The sequence below is a fragment of the Drosophila sulfurigaster genome, chromosome 2R (assembly GCF_023558435.1).
Source record: "Drosophila sulfurigaster albostrigata strain 15112-1811.04 chromosome 2R, ASM2355843v2, whole genome shotgun sequence".
Lineage (NCBI taxonomy): Eukaryota > Metazoa > Arthropoda > Insecta > Diptera > Drosophilidae > Drosophila > Drosophila sulfurigaster.
The window spans coordinates 32,677,727-32,705,555 of record NC_084882.1 but is presented as its reverse complement, the minus strand read 5'-3'; the positions used below and the strand labels follow the sequence as shown (position 1 = coordinate 32,705,555).

The 27,829-nt window shown below is 40.6% G+C and overlaps 4 protein-coding genes across 24 annotated transcripts in view; 3 read left to right on the top strand and 1 right to left on the bottom strand.

Moving 5' to 3' along the window:
* The window catches only part of LOC133835813 (F-actin-monooxygenase Mical), a 43,630-nt gene extending 34,450 nt beyond the window's left edge, over positions 1-9,180 (top strand). For 6 of the 18 annotated variants that reach the window (XM_062265901.1, XM_062265910.1, XM_062265906.1 and 3 more), the window contains one exon: positions 995-1,265. In XM_062265901.1, coding sequence (XP_062121885.1) covers positions 995-1,157 — 163 coding nt within the window. In that variant the 3' untranslated portion in view covers positions 1,158-1,265. Of the gene's footprint in view, positions 1-59; positions 439-994; positions 1,266-1,787; positions 5,841-6,012; positions 6,046-6,514; positions 6,721-7,137; positions 7,433-7,557; positions 7,763-7,820; positions 7,899-7,956; positions 8,058-8,115; positions 8,310-8,368 lie in introns of those variants that run through there. The other 12 variants (XM_062265914.1, XM_062265908.1, XM_062265907.1 and 9 more) reach the window with 9 other exon arrangements.
* A 2,709-nt stretch (positions 9,181-11,889) lies between these two features.
* Positions 11,890-12,608, top strand: LOC133835822 (dynein light chain Tctex-type protein 2B). Its single transcript, XM_062265934.1, has 2 exons — positions 11,890-12,256; positions 12,319-12,608. Exons 1-2 carry the CDS (start codon positions 12,001-12,003, stop codon positions 12,576-12,578), a joined length of 516 nt encoding a protein of 171 aa, XP_062121918.1. The 5' UTR covers positions 11,890-12,000; the 3' UTR covers positions 12,579-12,608.
* Positions 12,609-12,995: 387 nt separating this feature from the next.
* On the bottom strand, positions 12,996-27,678 carry LOC133835817 (uncharacterized). 2 transcript variants are annotated; one of them, XM_062265929.1, is made up of 5 exons: positions 15,778-16,778; positions 13,872-15,113; positions 13,802-13,809; positions 13,613-13,740; positions 12,996-13,447 (listed from the first exon to the last, which is right to left on the bottom strand). In XM_062265929.1, exons 1-5 carry the CDS (start codon positions 16,264-16,266, stop codon positions 13,311-13,313), a joined length of 2,004 nt encoding a protein of 667 aa, XP_062121913.1. In that variant the 5' UTR covers positions 16,267-16,778; the 3' UTR covers positions 12,996-13,310. The 2 variants fall into 2 exon arrangements, with proteins under 2 accessions (XP_062121913.1, XP_062121912.1); XM_062265928.1 differs by lacking the exons at positions 12,996-13,447; positions 15,778-16,778 and adding an exon at positions 27,375-27,678 and having other exon boundaries at positions 13,718-15,113.
* On the top strand, positions 23,100-27,112 carry LOC133835816 (adult enhancer factor 1). 3 transcript variants are annotated; one of them, XM_062265927.1, is made up of 3 exons: positions 23,105-24,303; positions 24,482-24,952; positions 25,040-25,192. In XM_062265927.1, the coding sequence occupies exons 1-3, from the start codon at positions 23,643-23,645 to the stop codon at positions 25,048-25,050; spliced, it is 1,143 nt and encodes a 380-aa protein (XP_062121911.1). In that variant the 5' UTR covers positions 23,105-23,642; the 3' UTR covers positions 25,051-25,192. The 3 variants fall into 3 exon arrangements, with proteins under 3 accessions (XP_062121910.1, XP_062121911.1, XP_062121909.1); XM_062265925.1 differs by having other exon boundaries at positions 23,108-24,303; positions 25,185-27,112; XM_062265926.1 differs by lacking the exon at positions 24,482-24,952 and having other exon boundaries at positions 23,100-24,303; positions 25,185-27,112.
* Positions 27,679-27,829: the final 151 nt, after the last annotated feature.

Below are 27,829 nucleotides of genomic sequence, written 5' to 3'. Positions count from 1 at the left end.
TAACCCCCAACAACAACAACCAACATCGATAACGACTACGATTACAACAACCCCGGCAGACGTCGCTTCAACTACTATCTCTATTGAGGTCGCAATTCCTCAGCAAAACACAAAAATGCGAAACCAACAGCCAAACACAGTCCCCCGCTAACCCCCTTTTTAAAACCCTTAAGACCTCCGATAAACACCAGAACATACTAGGACTTTTAATGTGTGTGTGGTCAGTAAATGAACCACAAATCCAAAACATTCAATCAACCAACCAAAAACCAGCTCTTGATGTACGCCTAAACCACCATAAAAAAAGAGAGAGCAACTTACCACCTTTGTTAGCCAATATCGTATAAATAGCGTCTGGGTACGATCTATGAAGGTAAATTCTAAATCAAAATTCAATCACGAAATGTTGCGCTAACCCCCGAGCCGCCCGATCTCAAAGTTTGTAGTCTCTAAAAATATCTAGATCAATATATTATAATTCTTGTTCGTGTTCTGTCGTCGTTCGCCAACTCGTTTCTGTCCACAGCATACTGAAAAAATCGCCTTCTATATAACTCCACTAAGCCTGATCCCCGATATAGCCTAACAATCCTTCTCCCCCCATCTGCGTTCTGTTTCGTTCGTCTATTGTATTCGTTTTATACCTTTCTGGATCGTACCTAAAGGCATGAGAGAGGTTTACCATCGCTGCTGATTAACCCAAAACAAAAAAACAAGCTCAAACTCTGACTAATGAAGCATGTTCGCGCTATAGAATAAAAACAACATGATAATATGTACTATATATAAAACGGCCTTTACAAAACGGGGGCAATGAGAGAGTGTCTCTAAAAAACGAAAACTCTTGCCACCTGAATTTACTCGACGCTTTGTTAATATGTTTTTGACGTTCTGTTGCATCGCTTTAATGTTATTTTTTATTATTTTATTTCTTAATCATTCTCGAGAATCTCGTGTCATTAATTATTTATTTGCCAATGGGCTACAATTCCAGGTACAAACCGAATCCGAAAGCACATCACCTGACGAAGTTGAGCTTAACTCTGCCACTGAAATATCCACCGATTCTGAGTTCGACAACGATGAGATCATACGGCAGGCGCCGAAAATCTTTATCGACGACACACACTTACGAAAACCCACAAAAGTACAGGTAAAAGGATTTTTCTTTATCTGCAACGAGATTTTGTAAAAATAAAGCGCTCAAATATTGTATGCGATTCTGTTGTGGGATGCACACATCAACTTTGTTTTATTGATATTAACTCTATATCTGTTAACGGGCAATCGTTGGGAAGTCAGTGAGTTCAATATTGGCTTAATTATGGATGTATTAAAGTTAGCGTAGGTTCAAAATATTGGATTTAAAGTAAAACTTAAAGTTCTTCTGCAGTTTAATAAACTAAGATAACATAAGAGATCATTTAATTTAAAATATGATTACAGCTTGGATTTCTGGATTTATTAGATTTGCGTAGAATATGGCATACACTATATGTAGAACGTGATTGTTGTAAAGAAGATTGTTACTGTAATGACAGAAGATGTATTGGTGAATGTTTTCATTTATGGAGCTTTGAATGACTGATAGAAACAAAGAAAGTGAGGTAGAAATCTTAAAAAGTAAGTTTCTATTCCTTATACTAGTTCACAGGGTTTCATATAATTAGTTTTCTGATTTTTAATAAGGAATCAATAAGAAAAAAATCTTGTTTATTGTAGTTACGTAAATCGATTAACCTAAGTTATAACATAACTAGAAAAACTGAAATTTCCCCCCATTTCAGATAAAGTCCGGCATGATCACGCCGAGTGCCACTGGGCTGCATCAGAAGCAGTTGGCGTCACGGGAGAAGGGCGGCAGCTACCTGCAAAAGTATCAGCCACAACCGCCGCTGCCGCAATTCAAGCCACTCGTGCAGGTGGATCCCACGCTGCTGATCAGCAGCCAGCGAGCACCTCTGCAGAATCCACGACCTGGCGATTATTTGTTGAACAAAACGGCGAGCACCGAGGGCATTGCCTCCAAGAAGAGTCTGGAGCTGAAGAAACGCTATTTGCTGGGCGAGCCGGCGAATGGTAATAAGATACAAAAGTCGGGCTCAACATCGGTGCTGGATTCACGCATACGGAGCTTTCAGTCGAACATCTCGGAGTGCCAGAAGCTATTGAATCCCAGCAGCGATATCAGTGCGGGAATGCGAAGTTTCCTCGATCGCACCAAGCTCGGTGACAATGCGCAGAACAATGAATTGATGCGTTCCGCCACCAGCAATGTGATAAATGATTTACGTGTCGAACTGAAGATACAGAAGGCGCCCTCGAGTAACTCTACGGACAATGAGAAGGAAAATGTGTTTGTCAATAGCAAAAATGAGCTGAACAAAGGCATGGAATACACGGATGCTGTGAATGCCACGCTGCTCGAACAGCTGAATAAAAAGAGTTCACCGACGACGCCAACGAATAACAAAACAGTGATTGAGGTGATTGATCTGGTGACGCCAGAGAAACCGGTGCCCTTCATTGATCTCACCGTGCTGGAGACACCAAAGAAAGCTACGGATGCCAGCAGCCCAATAGCCAACATTGTTGAGACGGTAACACCCGACAGCAATAAGATCAGCGATGTGATCAAACCGGATGTGTCCAAGGATGTCAAGGAGTGCATACCCGACATACTCGGCGACATCAAGGCGGAGAAGGAAGGCACGGATGTGGCCGACTCAGAGGAACAACAATCGCTGCTCTGTCAATCGGACGAGGAGAAACGTGACTCACCCGAGAAAGCGAACGATCAGGAGCCGGAGGATACGCTGCAGATTCAAGTGCCCAACATACCCTGGACCAAGCCCAAGTCGGAGATTATGTCCACGACCGCAAGCAGTGCCACCAGCTGCTCTAGCTCTGGTAGCTCAAGCATTGAGGACATTCAACACTACATACTGGAGTCGACAACAAGTCCGGACACGCAGACAGCGGGTGGCAAACACAATGTGCCGCGACTTGAGGTGCACGACAGCAGCGGAGCTCTGATGCAGGTGGACAGTCTGATGATTGTGAATGGCAAGTACATTGGCGATCCAGAGGATGTCAAGTTCCTCGACATGCCAGCTGGCGTGATTGTGCCGCCAGCTGTGAAGACTACGGAGCTGGAGGAGGAACCGGAGGCGGATGTGGAGCCGGTAACAGCGACGCCAGAGCCAGCCGAGTGCACTGTGATTGAAGCAACTACAACACCGGCAACAACGCCACCAGCACTGCCAGAGATGGGACCACCCAAGCTTAAGTTTGACAGCAAAAACGAGAACAAAATCGAGAGCTTGAAGCATCTGCCGTTGATTGTGGAACGCACGCTGGAACACAGTCAAGCAGTGAAACCCATTACGCTTAATCTTAGTAGCAGCGTGGCAAGAACTCCCGACACGCCCACAACGCCCACGCAGCATGATAGCGATAAAACGCCTACAGGTGATTTGAATTCACGTTCCGACTCAGAGACAGAAGCCACAGGCACCGGTCAAGTGCTGACAGAGACGGAGTTGTCCGATTGGACGGCTGATGATTGCATATCGGAGAATTTCGTGGATATGGAGTTTGTGATCAACTCAAACAAGGGCACCATGAAGCGGCGCAACAAGGAGCGACGACGCAACGCTGGCCAAGCCAACGCAAAGTTGCCCAGCAGCACCCAAGTGATGCACGAACTCGCCAAGCAGGCGCCAGTGGCTGAAATGGAAGGCATTCTGCATGCCATCGATATCGATGACATTGAGTTCATGGACACTGGATCCGAGGGCAGCTGTGCTGAAGCTTACTCAGCAACAAACACAGCATTGCTGCACAATCGTGGCTACATGGAGTACATCGAGACGGTGCCCAAGGCGAGGGCGCCATCGACAAGTGTCCTGCCATCAGCACAGCCCAAGTTGCAGCCGCTGCTGACGAAGCGTGATGAGAAGCTGGGCATTGATTACATCGAGCAGGGCGCTTACATCATGCACGATGATGCCAAGACACCTGTGAATGAGGCGCCACGTCTGATGACGCAATCCCTAACGGATTCCAGCACGCTCAACGAGCTAGACGAGGACAGTTTGGCTGGCATGGCCACATCGCAGACACTCACACAAACACAGCCCACAACCACAGAGGAGAGCGAAGCGCTCACGGTGGTCACGAGTCCGTTGGACACTTCATCGCCCCGTGTGCTGGATCAATTCGCATCGATGCTGGCAACGGGCAAGGCCACAGATGCAGCATCGACGCCCAGCAGCTCGGAGCAGCAGCCAAAGACAACGCAATCGACAGTCACAACCAATAGCAGCGGCGGTGGCGGCAGCAGCTCAACGCCAGCAGCCCCCAAAGATACGGAAGCGGAGGACATGCAAATACAGTTTGAGTATGTGCGTGCGCTGCAGCAGCGCATCTCGCAGATCAGCACACAGCGTCGGAAGAGCTCCAAGGGCGAGGCGCCCAATTTGCAGCAAGCAACTGTGATAGACGCAAGCAGCAACAATGCATTGCAATCCTCATCGCCAGCAGCTGGCGATATGGTTGCAATGCGACCGCGCAGCAGCAGCTCGTCGAGCAAAGTGCCCGAGATACCCACGCTGAATAGCAAGCTCGAGGAGATCAGCAAGGAGCGCACCAAGCAAAAGGATCTCATACACGATCTGGTCATGGACAAGCTGCAGTCAAAGAAGCAACTTAACGCTGAGAAGCGTTTGCATCGCAGTCGCCAGCGAAGTCTGCTCACCAGCGGCTATGCCAGCGGCGCCAGCTTGAGTCCCACTCCCAAGTTGGCGGCTGCGAGCAGCTCCAGCGATGCCAATTGCAGCAGTCAGGCGCATTATCATGTCTCCACGGCGGCCGTCGAGCAGCCCAGCGCAGGCAGCGTTGATTCACCCACATTCAAGCAACCGAATCCGCTACAGAAGTCAGCCACAGCTTCGTATGTGTCGCCATATCGCACGGCGCAGCCGGTGACACGCAGCACAGATTTCTACAAGGCGCGTCCATTCAGCGAGCACATTGATGCCGAGCAACTGAATCTGCTGGAGCGGCACAAGCTGAACAAGACCGCATCGTTTAGCTACGGCAAAGTGGATGAGTTTGCCACACCCAAACCGCCAGTGCGTCCTCAACGCAGCAATCAGCATCATCGCGAGCAGCAAATCGAACATGCTGCCGAGCTAAGCATCTCTGCATCCACAGAGAATCTGCGCAGCGAGGCGCGTGCTCGTGCCCGCTTGAAGTCCAACTCGGAGCTGGGCTTGAGCCCCGAGGAGAAGATGCAACTGTTACGCAAGCGATTGCAGTACGATCAGAATAGCGCTCTGAAGGCCAAGCAGCAGGAGCAGCACGCCAACGATTTGGCTGCGCGTGCTATTAAGATGAGCGCCTCGAAGAGCGTCAATGATTTGGCTTATATTGTGGGTCATGGCCAGCAGCAACATCAGCTGCGTTTGGACAATGACAGCGCTGTGAATCAGGCCAAGGCAGCGGACTTTACATCCGATCCGAATCTGGCGGCCAGTGTGCAACAGGACAAACCGCAGAAGAGCAAAACGAGTCGGCGGCAAAAGGATCCGGAGCGTCGCAAGAGTCTGATACAATCGCTATCCAGTTTCTTTCACAAGGGCACAACGTCCTCGACGGCCAGCAGTCCCAAGGAACAGGGCAGCGCTGTAGCTGCCAATCACTCTGCAGAGCATGCAGAGCGTCCTGGCACCAGCAGCAGCGGCACGCCCACGATCTCCGATGCAGGCAGTTCCGGCGGAGGCGGCGGCGTTTTCAGTCGCTTCCGCATCTCACCCAAATCGAAGGAAAAGTCTAAGGTAAGCGATTGCCAATTAATAATGATGTGTTACCGTCTTTTGTTGTGACTGACCTTGTGAAAAGTGCTTTATGTCGACTATACATAGTTGTAAGATCATTTAATGCTGTTGCCGTCCTCTATGTATGTCCTTCATTTTTAACCATGAAACTACTTTTTCCAACATTTTGCAGTCTTGCTTTGATCTGAGGACTTTCGGTTTTGGTGTAAGAACATTTATACTCACTCAACTATAACTAACCACATTAACTCATTTGTATAACAAGAAATTCACCCATTTTGGTAGTAGAAATTATTTGGCATGATCTTTAAGGCATCTTGAATATTGTATTACAAAATTATTGTATGTTATTTGTTTCACAACTGCACAAAAGATACAAAAATTGTTAATTCCCTGCAAAAAATTTCTAAATGAAGTTTAACATCAGTTTGCCATATGGAAAGTATAAAAAATCTGCAAGAATATTTGTTTATACCAACAGCACACATTTATTATTTAGTTCATTTCCTTATTTAAATTGAAAATAAAAATTATATTAAACATTTTTCATTATCATTTTATTCACATAGATTTTCATCTTCTGTTTCATTTGCATCTCAAATTTTCTGTTTGTTTTTCGGTTCCTAAGAATGGTTTTTATTTATTTGATTTTCGTTTTCTTTTCACAATTACAGCTGAAAATATTTAAGTGATACCCCTTAAGATTGCCTGATACCCTTTAGTTCTTATTTATAATTTTTATTTGTTTATAATACTCTCTTTTATATGTGAGATCTTTAGTTTAGCTATCCTATTGGTTATCCATTGGTTTTACACTCGGTGTATCCCCAAAATTATTAAGTATAAACATACACATTAAATTTACGGAGAATTTTGTTTTATGTTTTTCTTTATAAGTTTTCGGTTAATGGCATCAATTTGTTTATTATTTTGTAAGTGATTTATATTTTTAATTTTCCTTGGGTACTCGAAGAACATTGGGTTAAGTTAATGTTGCATGAATTGGTTTTTAGATTGTTCGGTGTGGATTCTTTGGTTTGGTATCGAATCGAGTTATGCCTGGACAACACTTCAGCACGCTTGTTCTTTATGATTAAGTTGTGAATAACAAAAACTCGTATTTAATACAATCAGCTCTAAATTGTTTAATTTTCGAATGTTTCTTTTTCGCTGCTGCTGCTGCTGCTGCTGACACACAAACATTCTTCATTCTATACACTCACACACACAACAACACACCAAATACATAACTAAATACGTTTCAATACATTTTAAAAAAACCAAAACATATGATTAGGACAAGGAGATGATCACAACAACAAGCACAACACCGACACCAACAACATTGGCAACCGCAACAACAGGAACAACATCACAAACAACAACAAAACACTCCCAAGATTACCTCAACCTCAACAACACCACGAACAACAGTCGCTACCGAAAGCAAACGAACACCGAATCGTTCTCTTCGTCCAGCCCGCAGCTCTATATACACAAGCCCCATCATCATCTGGCCGCAGCGAATGCAATGGACGACCAGACTCCGCCACCCATACCGCCTTTGCCACTGAATTATCAAAGATCCGATGGTTTGTTGCTCATTTGCTGTTTATACATTTCCTTTTCCAAAAAAATATCAATCTATATTCTCTGTTTACTGTCCTAAACTATCCTATCAAGTTCATTTAATAATAGAATTTCAATTTGTTCTTAGATGAAAGCAACGCTAACGAGACACGAGAGCATAAGAAGCAACGTGCCATATCGAAGGCTTCACGACAGGCTGAGCTCAAGCGATTGCGAATCGCTCAAGAAATCCAGCGTGAACAGGAGGAGATCGAGGTGCAGCTAAAGGAACTGGAGGCGCGCGGCGTGCTCATTGAGAAGGCCCTGAGGGGCGAGGCGCACAACTATGAAAAGTAAGTTAAGGAAGCCAAAGTAATAACTTATCTACTATAACTAATAAATTTATTGTAGCTTGGATTCGAGTAAGGACAATGATGAGAAGCTACTTAAAGAACTTTTGGAAATATGGCGCAATATCACAGCACTGAAGTGAGTTAAGAAACATAACTCTATAATACAAATTCCTAATAAATTATCTTTTAATTAGAAAACGTGATGAAGAACTGACCATTAGACAACAGGAACTGCAACTAGAGTATCGACATGCACAGCTCAAGGAGGAGCTCAACTTACGTTTGTCTTGCAATAGTGAGTAATAATCGCCTATTCCTTCGAGTCTTATTAAATATTTATTATCACCTTATAGAACTGGACAAGAGCTCCGCGGATGTGGCTGCTGAGGGTGCGATACTCAACGAGATGCTGGAAATTGTGGCTAAACGGGCGGCACTACGACCAACTGCCTCACAAGCGGACCTAACTGCAGCGGGTGCTGCATCAACCTCAACAGAGGCGGGCATTACACTAGCCGGCCAATCGCACGAACTCGACGAATCGAATGTAAGATTTGAGTATATAAATTATAGTTACATGTCTTAAACAATTTCTTCTACTTGCAGATTTGAATAACAAACTTGCCTTGGGGTTTACTGGCTTATGAAGTCTTTCAAGGATTTATACGCCTAAATACTTAAGTATAAAGTACCAAAAACAAAAAATGAACAGCAACCTTAATAATGGCATTACCTTACTAAACATAACGGAAATTAGGTTGATTGCTTTAGATATTTTGAAGAAACGCGCAACATTTATGTATAAATAAAACCAAAAAGAAAGAAATTCGCTACTTGAAGTTAATATTTAGTTAGTTTCGATCAAATATTATACACAAAAATTTTAGTCATTTAGTTTGTTGCAGCCTTATAAACAATTTTTAAAGAAACTGTCTGATCTGATTGTATGTTGTATTATGTTGTGTAATAAGTTAACTATGTAACGTGAAATATTATGATGTATGTGCAAATTGTTTGTCCCTTTGAGAGAGCAAATTGTAAATGGTGTAATTGTTTTATCATTATCATTATTATTATTATTTTATATTATAGTCGATTATGATTTACTGTATTGTGTATGCGCCTATGTCTGCAAATTTCTTATTAATTTTTTTTTTTATCAATAAAAAAACGTAGATATTGTATGCTACTCATCCATGCATGTAATTTGCTGCCCAACTAAAATCAAAGTGAACACAAAGATATACACACAAATATTTTCTATACATAAGTATATTATATACACATTGTATGATGTATTGTTTAATACGAGCGTATATAACGATTAATACATTACATACTATATTAATGAAAGAGCAAAGCAAACATTTATTGTATACTAATGAAATGATGATTTAAATTATTATGTAATTTTATTTATATCCTGTAATCAACATATTTATCGAATTTATTATGTAATTTTTTTGATTTATTTAAAATTCAATAAAGATTTTATGAATTGAACTTTACTGTGCTTCATAGCTTGGGAATAACATAAAATCAAACAAAATCATAAAAGTTATAATAATGAAAAAATTCAACAAAAACTATTTTTTTTCCAAAATTTTAAATCTAGGCAATTTAACAATAGACATATTTTTTTAATTTAGCTTATTATTTCGAAATGCCGCCTTTGGCCTTTATTACAGATTTTACCCTATTGGGCATAGAATCGTAAATGGAACCCAATATTCCTTCGTTATTTTCCTTGTCCTTGGCCCAGTTTAGACGATTTTTTTTTCATTCGCGGATGGCTTTTTTTGCAGGTGATCTTTTGAGCTTTCTCATAGAGCTAAGCCGACGTTGAACAGTTCGCTCCGAAATATCTTTTGAAAACTGTTCATGTACCTCAGATCGTATCTGCACTGCAGTTTTGAAACGATCCTGCCGGCTCGTTCTCATAATAAAGCGATCTTCACGCGACGTGGTGCATTTTTTTCCACCTGTTCCTTTTTTCCTTTTTACTTCACCTGTCTCACGATATTTTTTTAAAAAACGACGCACTGAGCTTTCATTGTGTGTTTCAGCCGCTATTTGCCGATTTGACACATTTTGTTCAGCCAATAAAATAATTTTTTCTTTATCGCGATCAGTGAATTGCTTTTGCTTTGGCATGATTTTATAGGTGTCTTTACAAATAAAATTCTACCAAAAGCAATTTAAGCAACAGCGCTCTTCAAATGACGAAATTATGTATGTCGAAAATAGTCAAGGGAAACCCCCCTATAAAAAATAATGCCCAGAGAACTAAAATTAGTGGAGCCCCAGCATAGTGACTGCACAATTTCCAAATTTTTTTAAGTGCGGCTTTTATTGTGGCGCTGACTGTACATACATTGGAAGCTTTGGTCATAGCTCGAAATTCATTATAACATCTTGTAAGATTTTTTATCAATAAAATCCAAGGTTTCTTTTCTTGTTAAGGGCACAGGTTCTAACTGGTTGGCTGATAAGTCCCCGGTCTAACAAAGAAAAACACATTTTTTTTTTTTGTCAAAATTGGTTTTTATTATTCAACATAGTTCCCTTCAAGAGCGATACAACTATTATAACGACCTTCCAAGTTTTTTATACCATTTTGGTAGTACTCCTTCGGTTTTGCCTCAAAATAGGCCTCAGTTGCGGCGATCACCTCTTCATTGCAGTCAAATTTTTTCCCTGCCAGCATCCTTTTGAGATCTGAGAACAAGAAAAAGTCGCTGGGGGCCAGATCTGGAGAATACGGTGGGTGGGGAAGCAATTCGAAGCCCAATTGATGAATTTTTGCCATCGTTCTCAATGACTTGTGGCACGGTGCGATGTCTTGGTGGAACAACGCTTTTTTCTTCTTCATATGGGGCCGTTTAGCCGCGATTTCGACCTTCAAACGCTCCAATAACGCCGTATAATAGTCACTGTTGATGGTTTTTCCCTTCTCAAGATAATCGATAAAAATTATTCCACGTGCATCCCAAAAAACAGAGGCCATTACTTTGCCAGCGGACTTTTGAGTCTTTCCACGCTTCGGAGTCGGTTCACCGGTCGCTGTCCACTCAGCCGACTGTCGATTGGACTCAGGAGTGTAGTGATGGAGAAATGTTTCATCCATTGTCACATATCGATGCAAAAACTCGGGTGTATTACGAGTTAACAGCTGCAAACACCGCTCAGAATCATCAACACGTTGTTGTTTTTGGTCAAATGTGAGCTCGCGCGGCACCCATTTTGCACAGAGCTGCCGCATATCCAAATGTTGATGAATGATATGACCAACACGTTCCTTTGATATCTTTAAGGCCTCTGCTATCTCGATCAACTTTATTTTACGGTCATTCAAAATCGTTTTGTGGATTTTTTTGATGTTTTCGCCAGTAACCACCTCTTTCGGGCGTCCACTGCGTTCACCGTCCTCCGTGCTCATTTCACCACGCTTGAATTTTGCATACCAATCAATTATTGTTGATTTCCCTGGGGCAGACTCCGGAAACTCATTATCAAGCCAAGTTTTCGCTTCCACTGTATTTTTTCCCTTCAGAAAACAGTATTTTATCAAAACACGAAATTCCTTTTTTTCCATTTTTTTCACAATAACAAAAGTTGCTTCACAAAAGACGCTCTATCTCACAAACTAATTGACTGACACGAATAATTTGAAGGTTAGTACTATATAAAAATAATATGCATTCAATACTAGCGACGCCATTTATGTATCAGACTGGGGACTTATCAGCCAACTTGAGCCATCTAAAATGATTCTAATCCAATGGATCCATCCTCCAGCGCCTGGCTCTTTTAAATGTAAGGAATGTACTCTGCAGCCCTAGTATACGCACTGCTCTAAAAATATACCGATCAATCATTCAAATTGTCTTCAGATTATTAAAAATTTATTTTTAAGGAAAATCTAATCAATCTGAGAGGAATAATCAAATTGCGCATATTGTGAAAAGACTATTTCAAATGAAACGACTTTTTGATTACTCTTGAAAATATATCAAAAACACCCGATACCTCTCGTGTTCTGTATTTTGGTATATTCTGCTGCAAAAACAAACATCGATTATTGGAATAATAATCGAATTATAATAGAATATCGAAACTATCGATACATCGACAGTTTCTTCACCTCTGCATTTCAGCTAGCGCGTTTATTGTTTATGTTTACCAATTACTAATTACCATTTAATAATTGCTACAAATTTCGCGCTCCGTATCCAAAAATGACAGATGAAAAAGCTGTAAAGAATTCAAAAAAGGCTGACGAGATGCAAACTACGCCCACAACGTCGAAAACGAAATCACAGGACAAAAAAGCAATGCCGGCTGCGGCTGCGCAACTGTCGCCGGAGGCTGAAATGGATGAAGAGCAGACAGGACAGCCAGCGGCCTACAGCATGCGACCAGCATTTGGCGAATCATTTCCACTGCCAATAGTTAAAAGCATCATCAACACAGCCATGTCCGAGAAGCTCAAAGGTAAAATCGACGGACGCCCCAAACAAAGCAAGCGTCGCTAAGCAACAAACAAATTATTGCAGACAAACAATACGACAAGGATGTGGCCAAGACATGGACGAGAGAAATTGCCGACGAAGTGAATCAACAGATTGCCGCCAATCCCAAGGTGAAGCGTTACAAGCATGTGGTACAAGTGATGCTGGGACAGGAGCTGGGCGCTGGTGCAACGTATTTATCCCGCTGCTGTTGGGATTGCGACTGCGACACTTCGATCACGGAGGTGTTTAGCAATACAAGCTTGTTCTGTGTCTGCACAGTGTATGGCACATATCAGTACTGAGAGGGGATTATGTACAGATGAAGCTATAAAGTGAGTGGCGGTGAATATTAACAAATTCCCATTCTAATCACCAATTTCTTATTTCAGTCATTTTTATCAGACTTCTACGAAGCGTAAAATTCCAAAGAATACGTTAGACTAACGCATTAAACTCTAAAGTAAGAAGAGAATTATCTTATAACTGCCAGGTCTAACATGTCCTTCTACTTTCAGTGATTTTCTTCCATAGATACAGAAATATCTTTAAGTGCCCACAGTCATCATTAGATATAATTGGGAGTCCAAGGACTGCTACTTAAGACTACTTTCAACTAATATGTATTAAGCTATAAAGTAAGTGCAGTCTTAGATATTCTCTAAAGATTATCATCAATTGTCTAAACTGTCTTTTTACTTTCAGGTTTTTGCCTCTAAAGATAAAAATCTATCTCTAAGTTAACACTATCTATAAGCACAAAACTCACTCAGCACCAGCTTGAAACTTGCTTGCAATTTACCATTCGATTAAAGCAAACGCACTGCGTACAAAATGTGAACAGCATTTATAGAAAACAAAAGTTGTTTGCATTATTTACAATATACTATGGTACTTTGCAAGTGCATGGTTAAGAGGCACCAGGAAGCGCACTTTAGCTACCAGCTTCACTTTCGATGCAGCCACCGTGTTGACCTTCGTTTTGCACCACTGACTGTGAGTGTGGCTTGGCTCGGCTCGATGGATGAATGGAGCATTCATTGTATGCGCACGTTGAGGGGATTGAGTATGCGGCCCGACATCACAGCCACGTCCAAGTCGCGATCGATGATGAAAAACAGAAACGGATGATTAACAGAGATCTGTATGGGCTTCGTTTGAGCGCCTGTGTTGCCTGCAATCGCAAAAAGGGGAAGTTAAGTAGTTATTGCACATTAATGTCTTGAGTGTTGCTGCAGCTACAAAATTTTGCAATTGTTGCAACAGGTGGGGCCAAAACACTTCGGATAGTGATCGCAAAGATACGTTGCGCCTCAGTGCGTTGCGAGGCGTAACTTACGTTTCAATTGATTGATGGGATGCGTACGAATGTTGACGTCAATCGATTGCTCAATGTGTCGCACGTAGATGCCTTTCTCATCAGTCATGGGTCGAAAATCGGCACGATTTGGCTCAAATATATCACAGCTGCAAAGAGAATACGAAGAGATTGAAGAAAGTAAAAGTGCAGCAGGTTTCGCCTTCTTACATGCCCATCTGGAAGAGCAGAGAAATGGATTAAGATCAGTTCAAAAGATGATATTCTTTGCAACACTTACATTCTGCAGATCGTTGGTGAGGAACATGGTGCCGTGCAGCTTGAAGTCCGGTATGATAGCCTGGACCCAACGCGGCTTCAGTTGCTTGCGCATCAGACGCAACGTTGGTCCCAGCTTGAGCGAAGCAGCCGCAGCCACAATGTCCATGTGGTAGTCGGGTAGGAGTATCATTAAATTATACTCTGGTGTGTCCAGCTCTAGCTCAAGTACACTCATCTTCAGGTGCTCAAAGTACTTGTAATACAATACTGCATTGTAGACCTTGAAGGTGGTGTGCACCACTTGCTGACTGCCCAGATAAAAGACATGACTGATCACATCCGTGTTGTAATTTGTCTTGGATTCAACGCCATCGCTAATGTAATGAGGCTCAAACTCGTTGGTGAAGTGTGTGAATCCAGCTGTGGGTGGAATGGGCAACGGAAGCGCTGCAGCAGCTGTGTGTGGACCATGTGGACTAAAAAGTGAAACAAAGAGATTCGCATCCAGATCCTTGTAACCGAGCACATGACGCTTATGACGAGCTGTCTTTGCTTTCCGGGATGTGGTTGCTTGTGGCGTTGCTGGCGTCGTGGTGGCAACTTGTCGTGAACTTGGTGTTGGAGTTGTTGTGGTTGCCTTTCGCTGCACCGGAGCTTGAACTTGTCTGGCCATCATGGGCATCACTGCAATTCGTGCACTCGGCAAATAGTTGGGCTTAGGTGTAATGGGATTCGAGTGCTTCAGCGGTGCCTGCAATTTGCTGGTTGGCAAACGCGACACACGCGCCTTTTGTATACGCAAAAAGGGTTCTGCATCCTCTTCGGCCACAAAAGCAGAGACCAACTCGGCTGCCTCATCGTCGCTTGCCGGCTCGGTTGCCTCGCCAGATTCTGTGGCAGCTGCTGCCTCCGTGCTGCTGGCTTCCGCCTCTTCGGTTGTGGTTGTGGCTTCCTCTGTGGTTGTGGTTGGCGCAGGTGTCGTTGTAGTCTCTTCAGCTGTGGCTGCAGTGGTTGTAGGTGGCTCAGTGGTTGTCTCTATATCGCTGCTTGTTGTGGTCTCTGCCTGCATTGCATCAGCTGTGGCATTGCCAGAGAGCGTGGTGTTGGCTGCTGTGACATTGGCTGGCGTGGAGGAGATCATATCGATGCTCAGATCGTAGCCGTAAAACATCAAAACGGTTTCGAAATCCTTGAGCACAGTGACATTATTTCTGCTTAAGCTGAGTCCTTTCAGAGGATTATCGGAGCCAAAGAAATAGGTCTGGAAGAGGGGGAAAAAGAAAGAATTAATTTGACTCGATTTATGAGTGAAGGACTCGTGGCAACACTAAACCATAGGGAGCTAGGGCTTTTAGCAAGACGCATACCAAATTTCAAGTCATTAGCTTTAACAAACTTCATGATAGAGCTGTTTAAACAGACGGACCGACTTTTAAGGCTAACTTGATGATGGTTTCGCAGATGTCATAATAAAATTTGTTGATCATTCTCAATAGAATTAGACTATAATACTACTTTACTCAACATCTATCAATTATAAATTCCATTCATGCCCAAAAAAAATTATTCAGAATCACTCAAATCAGATTATGCCGAATTGAACAATCAAAACGGGTTCAATAAACCTTTGCAACCGTTTAAGCCATCAATTGGGCATCATCGATAAGTGCGACACCCCGCGGCATTAAAATGAGAAATGTAGAGCACAATTGTGCCCCAGGCACACCGCTACAGATACGGATACAAAGATACAGATACAAATTTTTTGTGTGTTGTGTTGTGTTTGTGGTAAAACGCGGTTATTAGTTGGGCTTTTTATCAGTCAAGTGCTTGGGATGGTATTACAACTGTTGTGCCCAACGATGCATGTAAATTTAAGTCATAAACTATTCGGTTTATTTTTTGTTTGTGGTGGGGAATCTCACCCGCAGTCGGCGATGGATGTCGCGGTAACCGACGCGTATGACGTCACGATTGTTGGGCAACTGCAGCACATTCCGCAATTCGCTGGCACTGCGTCCCGCGGATCCTTCGTAGAGTGCCACCAGGACACTGACCAACGCGGTGGGCGAGAAGGCGAAATTATTCCGATTGAGTATGGAGTGATAGTGAAGCAGACGATGCGTCAGATCGTTGGTCAGATCCACCATCACCTCGGCGGGTGTCAAAGGATTGGTGGCCACCACATGTGGCAGATGATCAAGTTCCAGAGGTGTCAGAGGGGCTGGTGGTAACGGTGGATGCGGATAGCCACTGGCGCGAAACTCTTCGTGGTCGATTTGTATGTAGTGGGCGTGGCAGTTGTGTGGGAGTGCCGCTAAGCTGAAGCATAGCCAGACCCAAAGGGAGGTCATCATCAATGTTGGCTTGACCTTGTCCAAATTGAAATTGAATTTGAAATAAATGCAACACATATTAATCGCTGTGTTAACTGTGATTTCCCAACTGCAACTGAAGCATGAAATCCGTTTGGCAAAAAACTTGCCATAAATTGCATTATTTGTCGCCCTGTAATTCGCTCAATCAATTAGAGCTCACACAGCGATTTGATTTCGAGTATTCGTTCAAATAATTTTCGCACTCAAGGTTCTATAATTTTTCCTAAAACTGTCACACAATTCGCGCTTCACACATTTTGCACATCGAGTATGGTTTTTTTTCTCCCGGTTTTTATTTTTTTGGAGTAGTATCTCCCGCGATTGCCTCCGACACACTGAAATCGTGAAACTCTCGGTCTATGGCTCAAATAGCCCCTCAAATCAAATACGATCGATGTGTTCGGCAGCTGTGACGATCGTGTTTGTTTCGGATATTCGGAATAACAAACTCAGCCTCAGACGGTCGACTGTTGATCGACACATAAATGATTTGACCACCTTGAGGATGGCATGGATGAGTGGACCAAAGTGGTAAGTAATTGATTGAAGACCGAAGAGATGTGTAAGACTTATATTACATTGAAGGAAATTTCTGGTTACAAAAATGTATAAAATAAACAAATTAAAAGAAATATTTTTCCCTTCAAGCATTTTTAAATATCAATATTCCAAATCTTACTTAAGTTTAAGAATTTAAAACTGTAGGTACTCGCTATCTATTTTGCAATATATTTTGCGGTATTATTCTCAAAATATAAATATTAAAAGAAAATCTTTAGATAAGAAAATTAGATAGACGAAAATCTAAATTTAGTCCTAAAAAACCTTAAGAAAGCGTTAATACAATAATCTAAATTCATTATTTATTGATGTATTGTATATGTAAATTCTCTTTGAGGTATTTCTATTAATCAGAAATTAAATATTGTACTAAATACACATGTTTCAGCAAACTAATTTTTATAGGGAACTTTTTCGCTTTAAGAGAATTAAGGCTAACTTTTCAAAATTACTTTTAATATTAAAGAAGATGTTAACTAGATTAGAAAGAAATTGACACTTTCTGTCAATAAGCTGTCTTCCATGTGTCTTTACGACTCTATCAAAAAAAAACTTTCAAGTCCATCGCAATTATTGATTAATTATTATAGTAATGAGCGAATAATTGCACCTCAAAAGTTTTAGTTGCTTTAAAATGTATCGACAAAAACTGGCGTGTCTCTCTTATTTCTTTGCTTTTTGTGGAATATCAAGATTCTATTTCTGTGTGAAATCGGGAAAATTTATAAATTCGCGTTTGCTATATTGGTATACTTGGCTTTTATGCCTATTCCTTTTAGCATCTTTGCCATTCCAGTTGTTTAGATTTTGGTGTCGAGGTCCAATGGTCGTAACTGAATCGAAACTCACATATTTTAGTGCCAGGACATATCCTGTAGCAATGACGTCATTGGTTGCGAGCTCATTATACTGTGTGCATCGTTGGCAATATAGGATATTAAAGTTGGTTGAGAACCTCTTGGATTTGGAGAGAATTGAATTTGAACCATACTTTTATCAGCTCAATGCTCAGCATCAATCTCAACGAAAACTTATCATCTTCAGAATATTTATCGTTTTGCTACCAATTCTAATTTCCATATCATGGATGTTAAGTGAAGATTTAGTCACCATATTATTCGTAATCCAATTAATCGGAAGAAAATTAATAAATTCATTGGCATTTCTACTCTTTGCCATCATATGGCAAATTTATCAAGTTGCCTCGAGGATGGAAATTAGCCTCGAATACTTACTTCATCATCCCAGGCCAATGCCAATGCAATTGCAGAAAATTCAACATATTCAAAGGATTTTTTATCGACTCATCTATATGATTAACGAAATATGTACAATTTTCAAATATCCACTTATGTGTAATCTCATTTTCATTGTAAACCATGCGTGGTTTACCATATATATGACGTTGAGAGTTATTCTTGGAGAACCATTAATTGATGCTCCATTGAGAAGCTATATATTCATTGGCTTATTGAATATCGTCGAGTTGTTGGAGTTATTTAGTCTGGCAACGATTTCTTACTCGACAAGTAGAGTCATAGAGAACGTCTTAAGAATCCTACGCTATCCTACTTTAAATGATGATTCTGTAGATCGTAATGTGAGTATAAGAAAAAAATCTTTAAATTACTAACTAAACTTTATCTAAATTACAGAATGATTGGTTTGGTCTGCAGTTATGTACACAAAATATGAATATATCCATATTCGGCGTGTTTACCATCAATTTGAAGTTGGTCTTTTCAATGATAACCAACATAATATTATTTGTAATATACATGATTCAAAACGATTACAATTTCATATATCAAGTGTAAATGTTTCATATTAAATATATTTACAACAAATATTATTTACAACAATAAATAAAATAAAAAGTTTTAATCATGTAAAAGTCATAGCAATGTATTTAGATGTGGACTAGATAATATAATTGACATTTTTTGTCAGAAAACTTTTACCTTATCAAACAATTTTTAAGTCCATCACAATTATTGATTATAAGTAATGAGCGAATAATTGCACTTCAAAAGTTTTAGTTGCTTTAAAATGTCTCGACAAAAACTAGCGCGTCTTTCTTATTTCTTTGCTTTTTGTGGAATATCCAGATTCTATTTCAATGAGAATTCGGGAAAATTTATAAAATCGCGTTATCTCTGTTTGTATAGTTGCGGTTTATGCCTATTCCTATTATCTGCTGTGCCATTTCAGTTGTTTTTATTTTGGTTTCGAACTTCAATCGTCGTGACTGAATCGAAACTCACATATTTTTGTGTCAGGGCATATCCTGTAGCAATGATGTCATTGATTGTGAGCTCTTTATACTGTGTGAATCGTTGGCAATATAGGATATTAAAGTTGGTTGAGAACCTCTTGGACTTGGAGAGAATTGAATTTGAACCATACTTTTATCAGCTCAATGCTGAGCATCAATCTCAACGAAAACTTATCATCTTCAGAATTTTTATCGTTTTGCTACCAACTCTAATTACCATATCATGGATGTTAAGCGGAGATTTAGTTTCCATATTATTCGTAATCCAATTAATCGGACGAAGTTTAATAAATTCATTGGCATTTCTTCTCTTTGTCATCATATGGCAAATTTGTCAAGTTGCCTCGAGGATGGAAATTAGCCTCGAATATTTACTTCATCATCCCAGGCCAATGCCAATGCAATTGCAGAAAATTCAACATATTCAAAGGATTTTTTATCGACTCATCTATATGATTAACGAAATATGTACAATTTTCAAGTATCCACTTCTATGTAATCTCATTTACATTGCTAATCATACTTGTTTTACCATATATATGACTGTGCGAGTTATTCTCGGAGAACCATTAATAAATAATCCATTAAGAAGCTATATATTCATTGGCTTATTGAATACCGTCGAGTTGTTGGAGTTGTGGAGCCTGGCAACGGTTTCCCATACGACAAACAAAGTCATAGAGGATGTCTTAAGTATTCTACGCTATCCTACTTTAAATGAAGATTCTGTAGATCGTATTGTGAGTATAAGAAAGAAATATTTAAATTGCCAACTAAACTTTATTGAAATTTCAGAATGATTGGTTTGGACTGCAGTTATGTACACAAAATATGAATATATCTATATTCGGCGTGTTTACCATCAATTTGAAGTTGGTCTTTTCAATGATAACCAACGTAATATTGCTTGTAATATACATGATGCAAAACGATTACAATTTCATAGCTAAAGTGTAAATGTTTCATTGAAAATATTATTTGCAACAATAAATAAAATAAAAAGTTTTAACCATGTAAAAGTCATAGTCAATGTTTTTAGATGTAGACTAGATAATATAATTGACATTTTTTGTCAGCCAACTTTTGTCTTATCAAACAATTTTTAAGTCCATCACATTTATTGATTATAAGCACTTCCTTTAACAAGTAATTAATTGCTTCCTTTAAGGTTCAGTTGTTTTAAAATGTCTTGGTGGAAACTAGCGTGTCTCTCTTATTTTTTTGCCATTACTGGAATAACAGGATTCTATTTCAATGTGAAATCGGGCAAATTTATAAAGTCGCGTTGGCTCTGCTGGTACAGCAGGATTATAGGCTTAATTCTTTTGGTTGCTGTGCCATTTCAGTTGTATAGATTGTGGGCGAAACCTCCAGTGATTATGTCTGAATCGAAACTAACGTTTTGTTGTGTAAGAATGTATCCGGCAGCAAAGGCTTTATTGATTGTGAGCTCTTTATATTCTGTGCACCGCTGGCAACACAGGATACTAAAGCTCTTTGAGAACCTTTTGGATATGGAGGCAATTGAGTTTGAACCATACTTTTACGAAGCCAATGCGGAGCATCGATCCCGACTTCAACTACTCGGTTTTAGGATAATTCTCTTACTGCCAACAATTCTAATTTCAATAAGATGGACGTTCATCGAGGAAACAACTTTCATGGGCTTCATAATCACATGTATCGGAAGAAATTTAGTAAATTCGTTGACATTTCTACTCTTTGCTATCATATGGCAGATTTGTCAAGTTGCCTTAAGGATGACAATCAGCCTAGAGTACTTACTTCATCATCCAAGGCCAGAGCCAATACAATTACAAAAGATTCAACATATTCAAAGGATTTTCTATCGGCTCATCTATATGGTTAACGAATTGTGCACAATTTTCAAATATCAAATTATTTGTTATAGTATGTATATTGCAAATCACACGTGCTTTAACTTATATTTGTATATTCGATTCATGGGTGGAGAACCATTAGTGGATCATCCATTAAATAACTATATATTGGTTGGCTTATTGAATCTCATCGAGCTGTTGGATTTATGGATTCTTGCGACGGTTTCTTACACTGCAAGTAAAGTCATAGGAAATGCTTTAAATATTCTACGTTATCCTACTTTAAGTGTGGATTCTGTCGATCGCAGTGTAAGTATAAGAAAATACATTTGCTTAAATTGTGAACCATAGTTTATATAAATTTCAGATCGATTGGTTTGGACTTCAATTATGTACACGTAACATGAATATTTGCATATTCGGCGTGTTCACCATTAATTTAAAGTTCGTCTTTTCAATGATAACCAGCATAATGCTACTTGTAATATATATGCTGCAAAGCGATTTTCATTTCTTAGAAAAAGTGTAAATGTCTCATTTAAAATAATATTTACAACAACCAATAAAATGTTCACAACAAATATTGAAAATTAAAATTCATGAGTATTATGAATTGAGATCATGACTAGATAAAGTCAATACCTGTCAGCCAGCTGTCTTTATCAATAAACTTTGAAACCCATCGCAATTATTGATTATGTGCACGTTGTAAATTATTGCACCGTCTAAGAATTCAGTTCTTTTAAAATGTCGTGGCGAAAACTAGAGTGTCTCTCTTATTTGTTTGCCTTAACTGGAGTAACGGGATTCTATTTCAATGTGAAATCGGGCAAATTTATAAAGTCGCGTCGGCTCTGCTGGTACAGCAGGATTATAGGCCTAATCCTCTTAGTTGCATTGCCATTTCAATTGTACGGATTATGGACAAATCCTCCACAGATTGCATCTGAATCGAAGCTAACATATTGTTGTGTTAGGATGTATCCGATAGTAAAGGCATTATTGATTGTGAGCTCTATAAACTGTGTACATCGCTGGCAGCATAGAATATTAAAGCTACTGGAGAACCTTTTAAATATGGATACAATTTAATTCGAACCATACTTTTACAAGCCAAATGCGGAGTATCGATCTCAACTTCAACTATTCGTTTTTTAGGATATTTCTCGTCCTGACGCCAACTCCTGTTTTAATAGTGTGGTCCTTCGTTTCGGAGAGAACTTCCATTTACTTCGGAATCACATGTATTGGAAAAATATATGCAAATACATTGGGTTTGCTTCAATTTGCTTTTATATGGCACATCTGTCAAGTCGCCTTCAGAATGAAAATCAGCCTAGAGTATCTACTTGATCATCCTCGACCCATGCCAATGCAATTGCAGAAGATTCGACAAATTCAAAATATTTTCTATCGGCTCATCTATATGATTAACGAATTATGCACGATTTTCAAGTATCAACTTATCTGTTATGGTTTTTACATTGTAAACCATACTTGCTTTACCGTATATTTGTTTATTCGATTTATTTTTGGAGAACCATTAATAGAACATCCATTAAGAGGCTATATATTCATTGCCATACTGAACGTTATCGAATTATTGGAATTATACTGCTTGGCGAAGGTTTGCTACGTTACAAGTCAACTCATAAAGAGTCTTTTAAATGTTCTACGATATCCATATTTAAATGTGGATTCTGTGGAACGTAATGTAAATATAAGAAAATCTTCTAGTTTATATTTTCAACTACACTTTTTTTAAATTTCAGAATGATTGGTTTGGACTGCAGTTATGTCGACAAAATATGAATATCTGCATATTTGGTGTATTCAGCATTAATTTGAAACTGGTCTTTTCAATGATTACCAACGTAATATTATTTGTAATATACATGATTCAAAGCGATTACAATTTCATAGATAAAGTGTAAATGTCTCATTTAATGTAAAGTTTACAAAAACGAATAAATATTTTTCAAATAGTTCGTAACAATTTAAATTTGCCGCAACGATTATTCGGAATCGGAACTGATTCGGTTCCTCGGCGTGAGCGCGTAATATATCGACCTAAAGCGATATATCGATAACTTCACTTATCGCATTTATGCAAATTCCGCGATGCAGTACTCGCCAACATTGTTGTGCAGCCCTAGATCACCATATTGCCCGCGACGTATACCATTCGATAAGTGAATATAACGAGCACCCCCTCAAATGCAGCTCTGCACGTATTGAAGCCCTGGAAAACCACGCCAGTCATTTTTGTTTTGATAAGGATAAAAAAGAGCGTGGCCTGAGAAAATTTGCACAAATAACACAAAAAAGCGCCACTAACAATTGCAAAAACGTTGCAAAGTGTGTGGAATGTTGTGCGGCGCAAAGTGTATACAATATTGAGCGCCAGAGCGCCTACGTGGAACGCAACGTGTGGCCGCTGGCAAAGCAAAAGCAGCAGCCGCGGCCGAAAGCAGCAGCAGCAAAGCAGAGCAGACATCTAAAATAACAAACCGACGGGGTGCTCGTGCAAATGGCTGCAACTTTTCGAACACTACAATTGTATAACGTTACCTTCGTGAGCCGACAATAAATGAATGCAAAAGCCACTGTGTGCACTGCATAAATTCATAATATCTCGAATACCTCCAAAAAGGGCGCAACTCAAATATCAATAGAAAAAAAAACTAAGAAAAAGAAAAAAACGAAACGAAAAAAATAGCACTCGGCCAGCGACAATGCATTTGAACCATGCGACGGCCGCAACAGCTGCGATGGCCAACTATCAGCACTATGCGCCCGCCCAGCTTGCCACGCACGGCGTGGGCGGTGGCGGAGGTGGTGGTGCAGGCGGTGGCAGCGGCGGAGGTGGTGCAGGTGGCAGTGGCCTCAACCCCAACAGCCTGCAACAACCGACGACCATAGCAAGTCTGCAGCAGAGTCCGTTTGCGCTGCATCAACTGACCGCTGTCCAGGCCATACAACATCCCACCCATCAGGCGATGCTGCATCCACAGCATCCGCTGGTGCACCTGCTCGACATCTCCACAACGACCACCAATAGCGGGGGCAATCATACGCCCATCTCGCCGATGAAACAAGAGGTGCAGAGTGTGGTCAGTGAGGATGAGTCGGTGGTGGATGATCCGCGCAAGAAAAAACAATGCCACGTGTGCAAGAACAAGTTCCGGCAATTGACCACGTTACGCAACCACATGAAAATCCACACCGATGAGCGTCCCTACAAGTGCAAACACTGTGACAAGGCGTTCCGGCAAATCTCGACGCTAACGAATCATGTGAAGATCCACACCGGCGAGAAACCGTTCACGTGCAACATATGCGCCAAGGACTTTCGACAGCAGAGCACGCTCATCAATCACATCAAAACGCATAAGGGTAAGTGTAGCTCGGTCCGCGATTAAACATTCAACACCCAAACAAACACACACACATACACAGAAAGAAAAGCGTAGCATTTGTAGCATTTTGTATTTGGGCAACAACAAACTCTAACTCCATGTTTGCTTGTTTTACACTCCATGCCACTCCACGCTCTCCACTCCAAACATCTCAGCGGCTGAGTCAAGCACGCCAACATCGCTACTCAACTATCAGCCGCCGTCGTCGTCGGGCAAGCACAGCCGCAAATCGCAGAATCAGATGCACAACGCCTATCAGCAGCAGCATCAACAGCAGCGTGTACAAATCTCAAAGACTCTTTACACCGGCACCTATAGCTCACCACAGGCGGATGAGCTGGTGAAACCGTATCAGTGCAGTGTGTGCAAACGGCGCTTCCCACAGTTGAGTACGCTGCATAATCACGAGCGGACGCACATCGATCCCAAGCCGTATAAATGCGAGACATGCGACAAGTCCTTTAGCCAACTGGCAACGTTGGCCAATCACAAAAAGATCCATACGGGCGATAAGCCATACACGTGTTCCTATTGCCACATGCAGTTCCGGCAGCAGAGCACGCTCACCAATCACATGAAGACGCACACACATCTCGCCAGCCAGCCAGCTACAGTCACAGCCACAGGTGAGCCGCTTGTGTGTTCGCCCTACAACTGAGCCGCTTTCTGTTATCACTGTGTGCATTGATCATTAACGCACTTCCCTAACGAAGCTTTTATTTAAACTTTTGTACGCATGCCAACCAACCGACTTGAATCAACCAACAACCAATTGTACTACTATCTCCATCAACATCAACAACAACAACAACCACCTCCAACTATAAATACGACAACCACCAACCGACCGACCAACAGCGGATCACTCAGCGATGCCAGCGCCCCTTGTACCCGGCACACAGCAATTGACGAGCGGTCTGCTGCCCAATAACCTGCACAGCACAACACCCAACATCCTACAGCTGGACCATCATCCGCTGCTGCATTTCCTCGATGGCAACACAACGGTTAGCTCTGTGGTTGCCAGCAATGTGGCGGCAGCGGCGGCAGCGAACAACACCAAAATCGAACACTATCAGACGGCGCATAGCGGACGCATGAGTGTGGGCAACATCAATATGCTGAAGGGTGAAAATCCAGATCGGCCATTCGGCTGTAGTGTCTGCAGTCGATTCTTTTCGCAGCAGAGCACACTGGTGAATCACATCAAGACGCATACGGGTGAGAAGCCATACAAATGCAAGATCTGTGAGGTGAATTTCCGGCAAGTGGCCACGCTCAACAATCACATGAAGATCCACACCGGAGAGAAGCCCTACAACTGTTCCTACTGTCCCAAGCAGTTCAGGCAGAAGAGCACGTTACAAAACCATTTGAGGGTCCACACGTGTTAACGTGTCGTCACGGAGGGTCGTCAAAATGTGGGTTGTTAACTTCCAACTGTCCAGAGAGCGTGAGCCGTAGCCCGCCCTGTCTGCCTGCCTGCCTGCCTATATATCGCCAGTCAACCAGCCATTCGAGGAATAGTGCAATATGCATTAAGCACATAAAGTTTATATACACACACAGATATATATATGTAGAGAGAAGAAAGAGATCAGAATACCCCGATATATATATAGAAATATATATGTAATACATATTATGTACAGCCTATCGCGCCAAGTCAAACAGCCAACTCGAGGAATAGTGCAATATGCAGATACAGATATAACAAGATACGAAATACAGTTATAGATCCAAGATTCAAATCCAAATTCAGATTCAGTTCGAAGCATCATACATATATATACCGCATACAATACATATAATATATATATATATATTTGAATATATACTCAAAAGTGTTATTTACCTGCTGTGCAGAGCGCAATTGTATGTAAACTATTGTAGAGAGCTGATCCACATGCATGTCCAACTGTAAATTAAGTCTAGCCGTACTCGTATAAATCGTGCATACATATTTGTACAATGCATATATATATATATACAAAACTGTGTATACCATACACACATACACTCCTCTCACACACAAACACACACACACACAAAAGATACAGGGTGTTTAAAACCTATACCTAAACTAAAACTAAACTCTATTCTAATCCTATGGTCGCTTTCCACACTTCTCACATTCGCAATGTGCGCGCATAGTGGAAAGTGACTAAAATACTTTGTAGCTTCTTAACTGTTGTCGTCCTTCTTCTTCCCTTGGATCCCAAATCCCACCTCTCTCTGTCCCCGCCCCACCCTACACCCGTTTAGTTGCAGGCCCGAGACTTTGATTCTCAGCTTCTCGTCGTGTTAAATGTTAAGCCGAACTTATATAAAAAAAAAAAAGAAAACAAAACAAAAAGAAAAAAAGATGAAAAACCGAAATCTAGTTATTGCTACTATACTATTGTAATCCCCTCCCGCGTGCGCTCAGACCGTCGTCACGCCATCCCACTAAGTGTAAGGCGTAATCGAAAGGAAAAACAAAACTAAAACAAAAAAAAAAAGAAAAAGGAAAACCCAGAAAAAACTATTTAAATAAGTGTACTCTTAGCGCATATTTAGCAGCATCTTTTACTCACATGACTAAACCGGACAGTTACAGATGATCACCAGCTGGATCATCCGATCGAGGGAGAGTCAACAATCGCAATCGCAAATAGCGTTAATAATCCCCGAACCGGATTGCTTATAGAACAAACAAAAAAACAAAACGTAGAAAACGGAGAGACAAAAAAAGAAGTCCCTATATTAAGTGAAACAATTGTAAAACAGCTAAAAAATTATGAAAACGTGAATGACCGTAAATGTTGTAGAAAATATATAGTATATATAAAAAATATATATATAAACTATTTGTAAATGTAAGCGAACAGCAACAATAATAAAACGAATAAATGCAAAAAAACAAAACACAGTGAGCTGTTTATATAATTTAATTGAAATGTTTCCGAATACTCGTAGATAGAGAAAAACTACCCCTAATTACCCGCAGAGCAAATGATTCAATTAACATCATGTATCCCCTGCGAAGTTGGGATTATAATAACTCACCCTTTAACGCTTTCATAATTTGATAGATGATTGGAACACTCATTGATGAAATGAAAGAGGAAGTGTGTTTAATTTTTATTTCAAAGTCAAATAATTTACGAGTTTTACAGATTGTACAATTTGGTGTTTCGCTTCTGTTTTTATTTTTAATATTTTTCGTGTTTGACTAAAACTGTTATTATAATAAGCACTTTAACATTAAATCTCTAAATGTGTAATGAGTGTGTGTTGGGTCTCAACGAGCAGAAAAGCCTCTCTTAACATTTAAACAATGAACATAAAAAACAAACAAACAAAAAAAAATAGTACAGCAGGAATTGGTTACAATTTAATGGAATTTTGACGAATTGGTTTTTGTGTTTACTTGCAGTGCAATTAAGATATATATTAATAATATTATAATATACTGTGTGTGTGTATGCATTATAAAACGCCTAAGCTTAAACGACGTACCT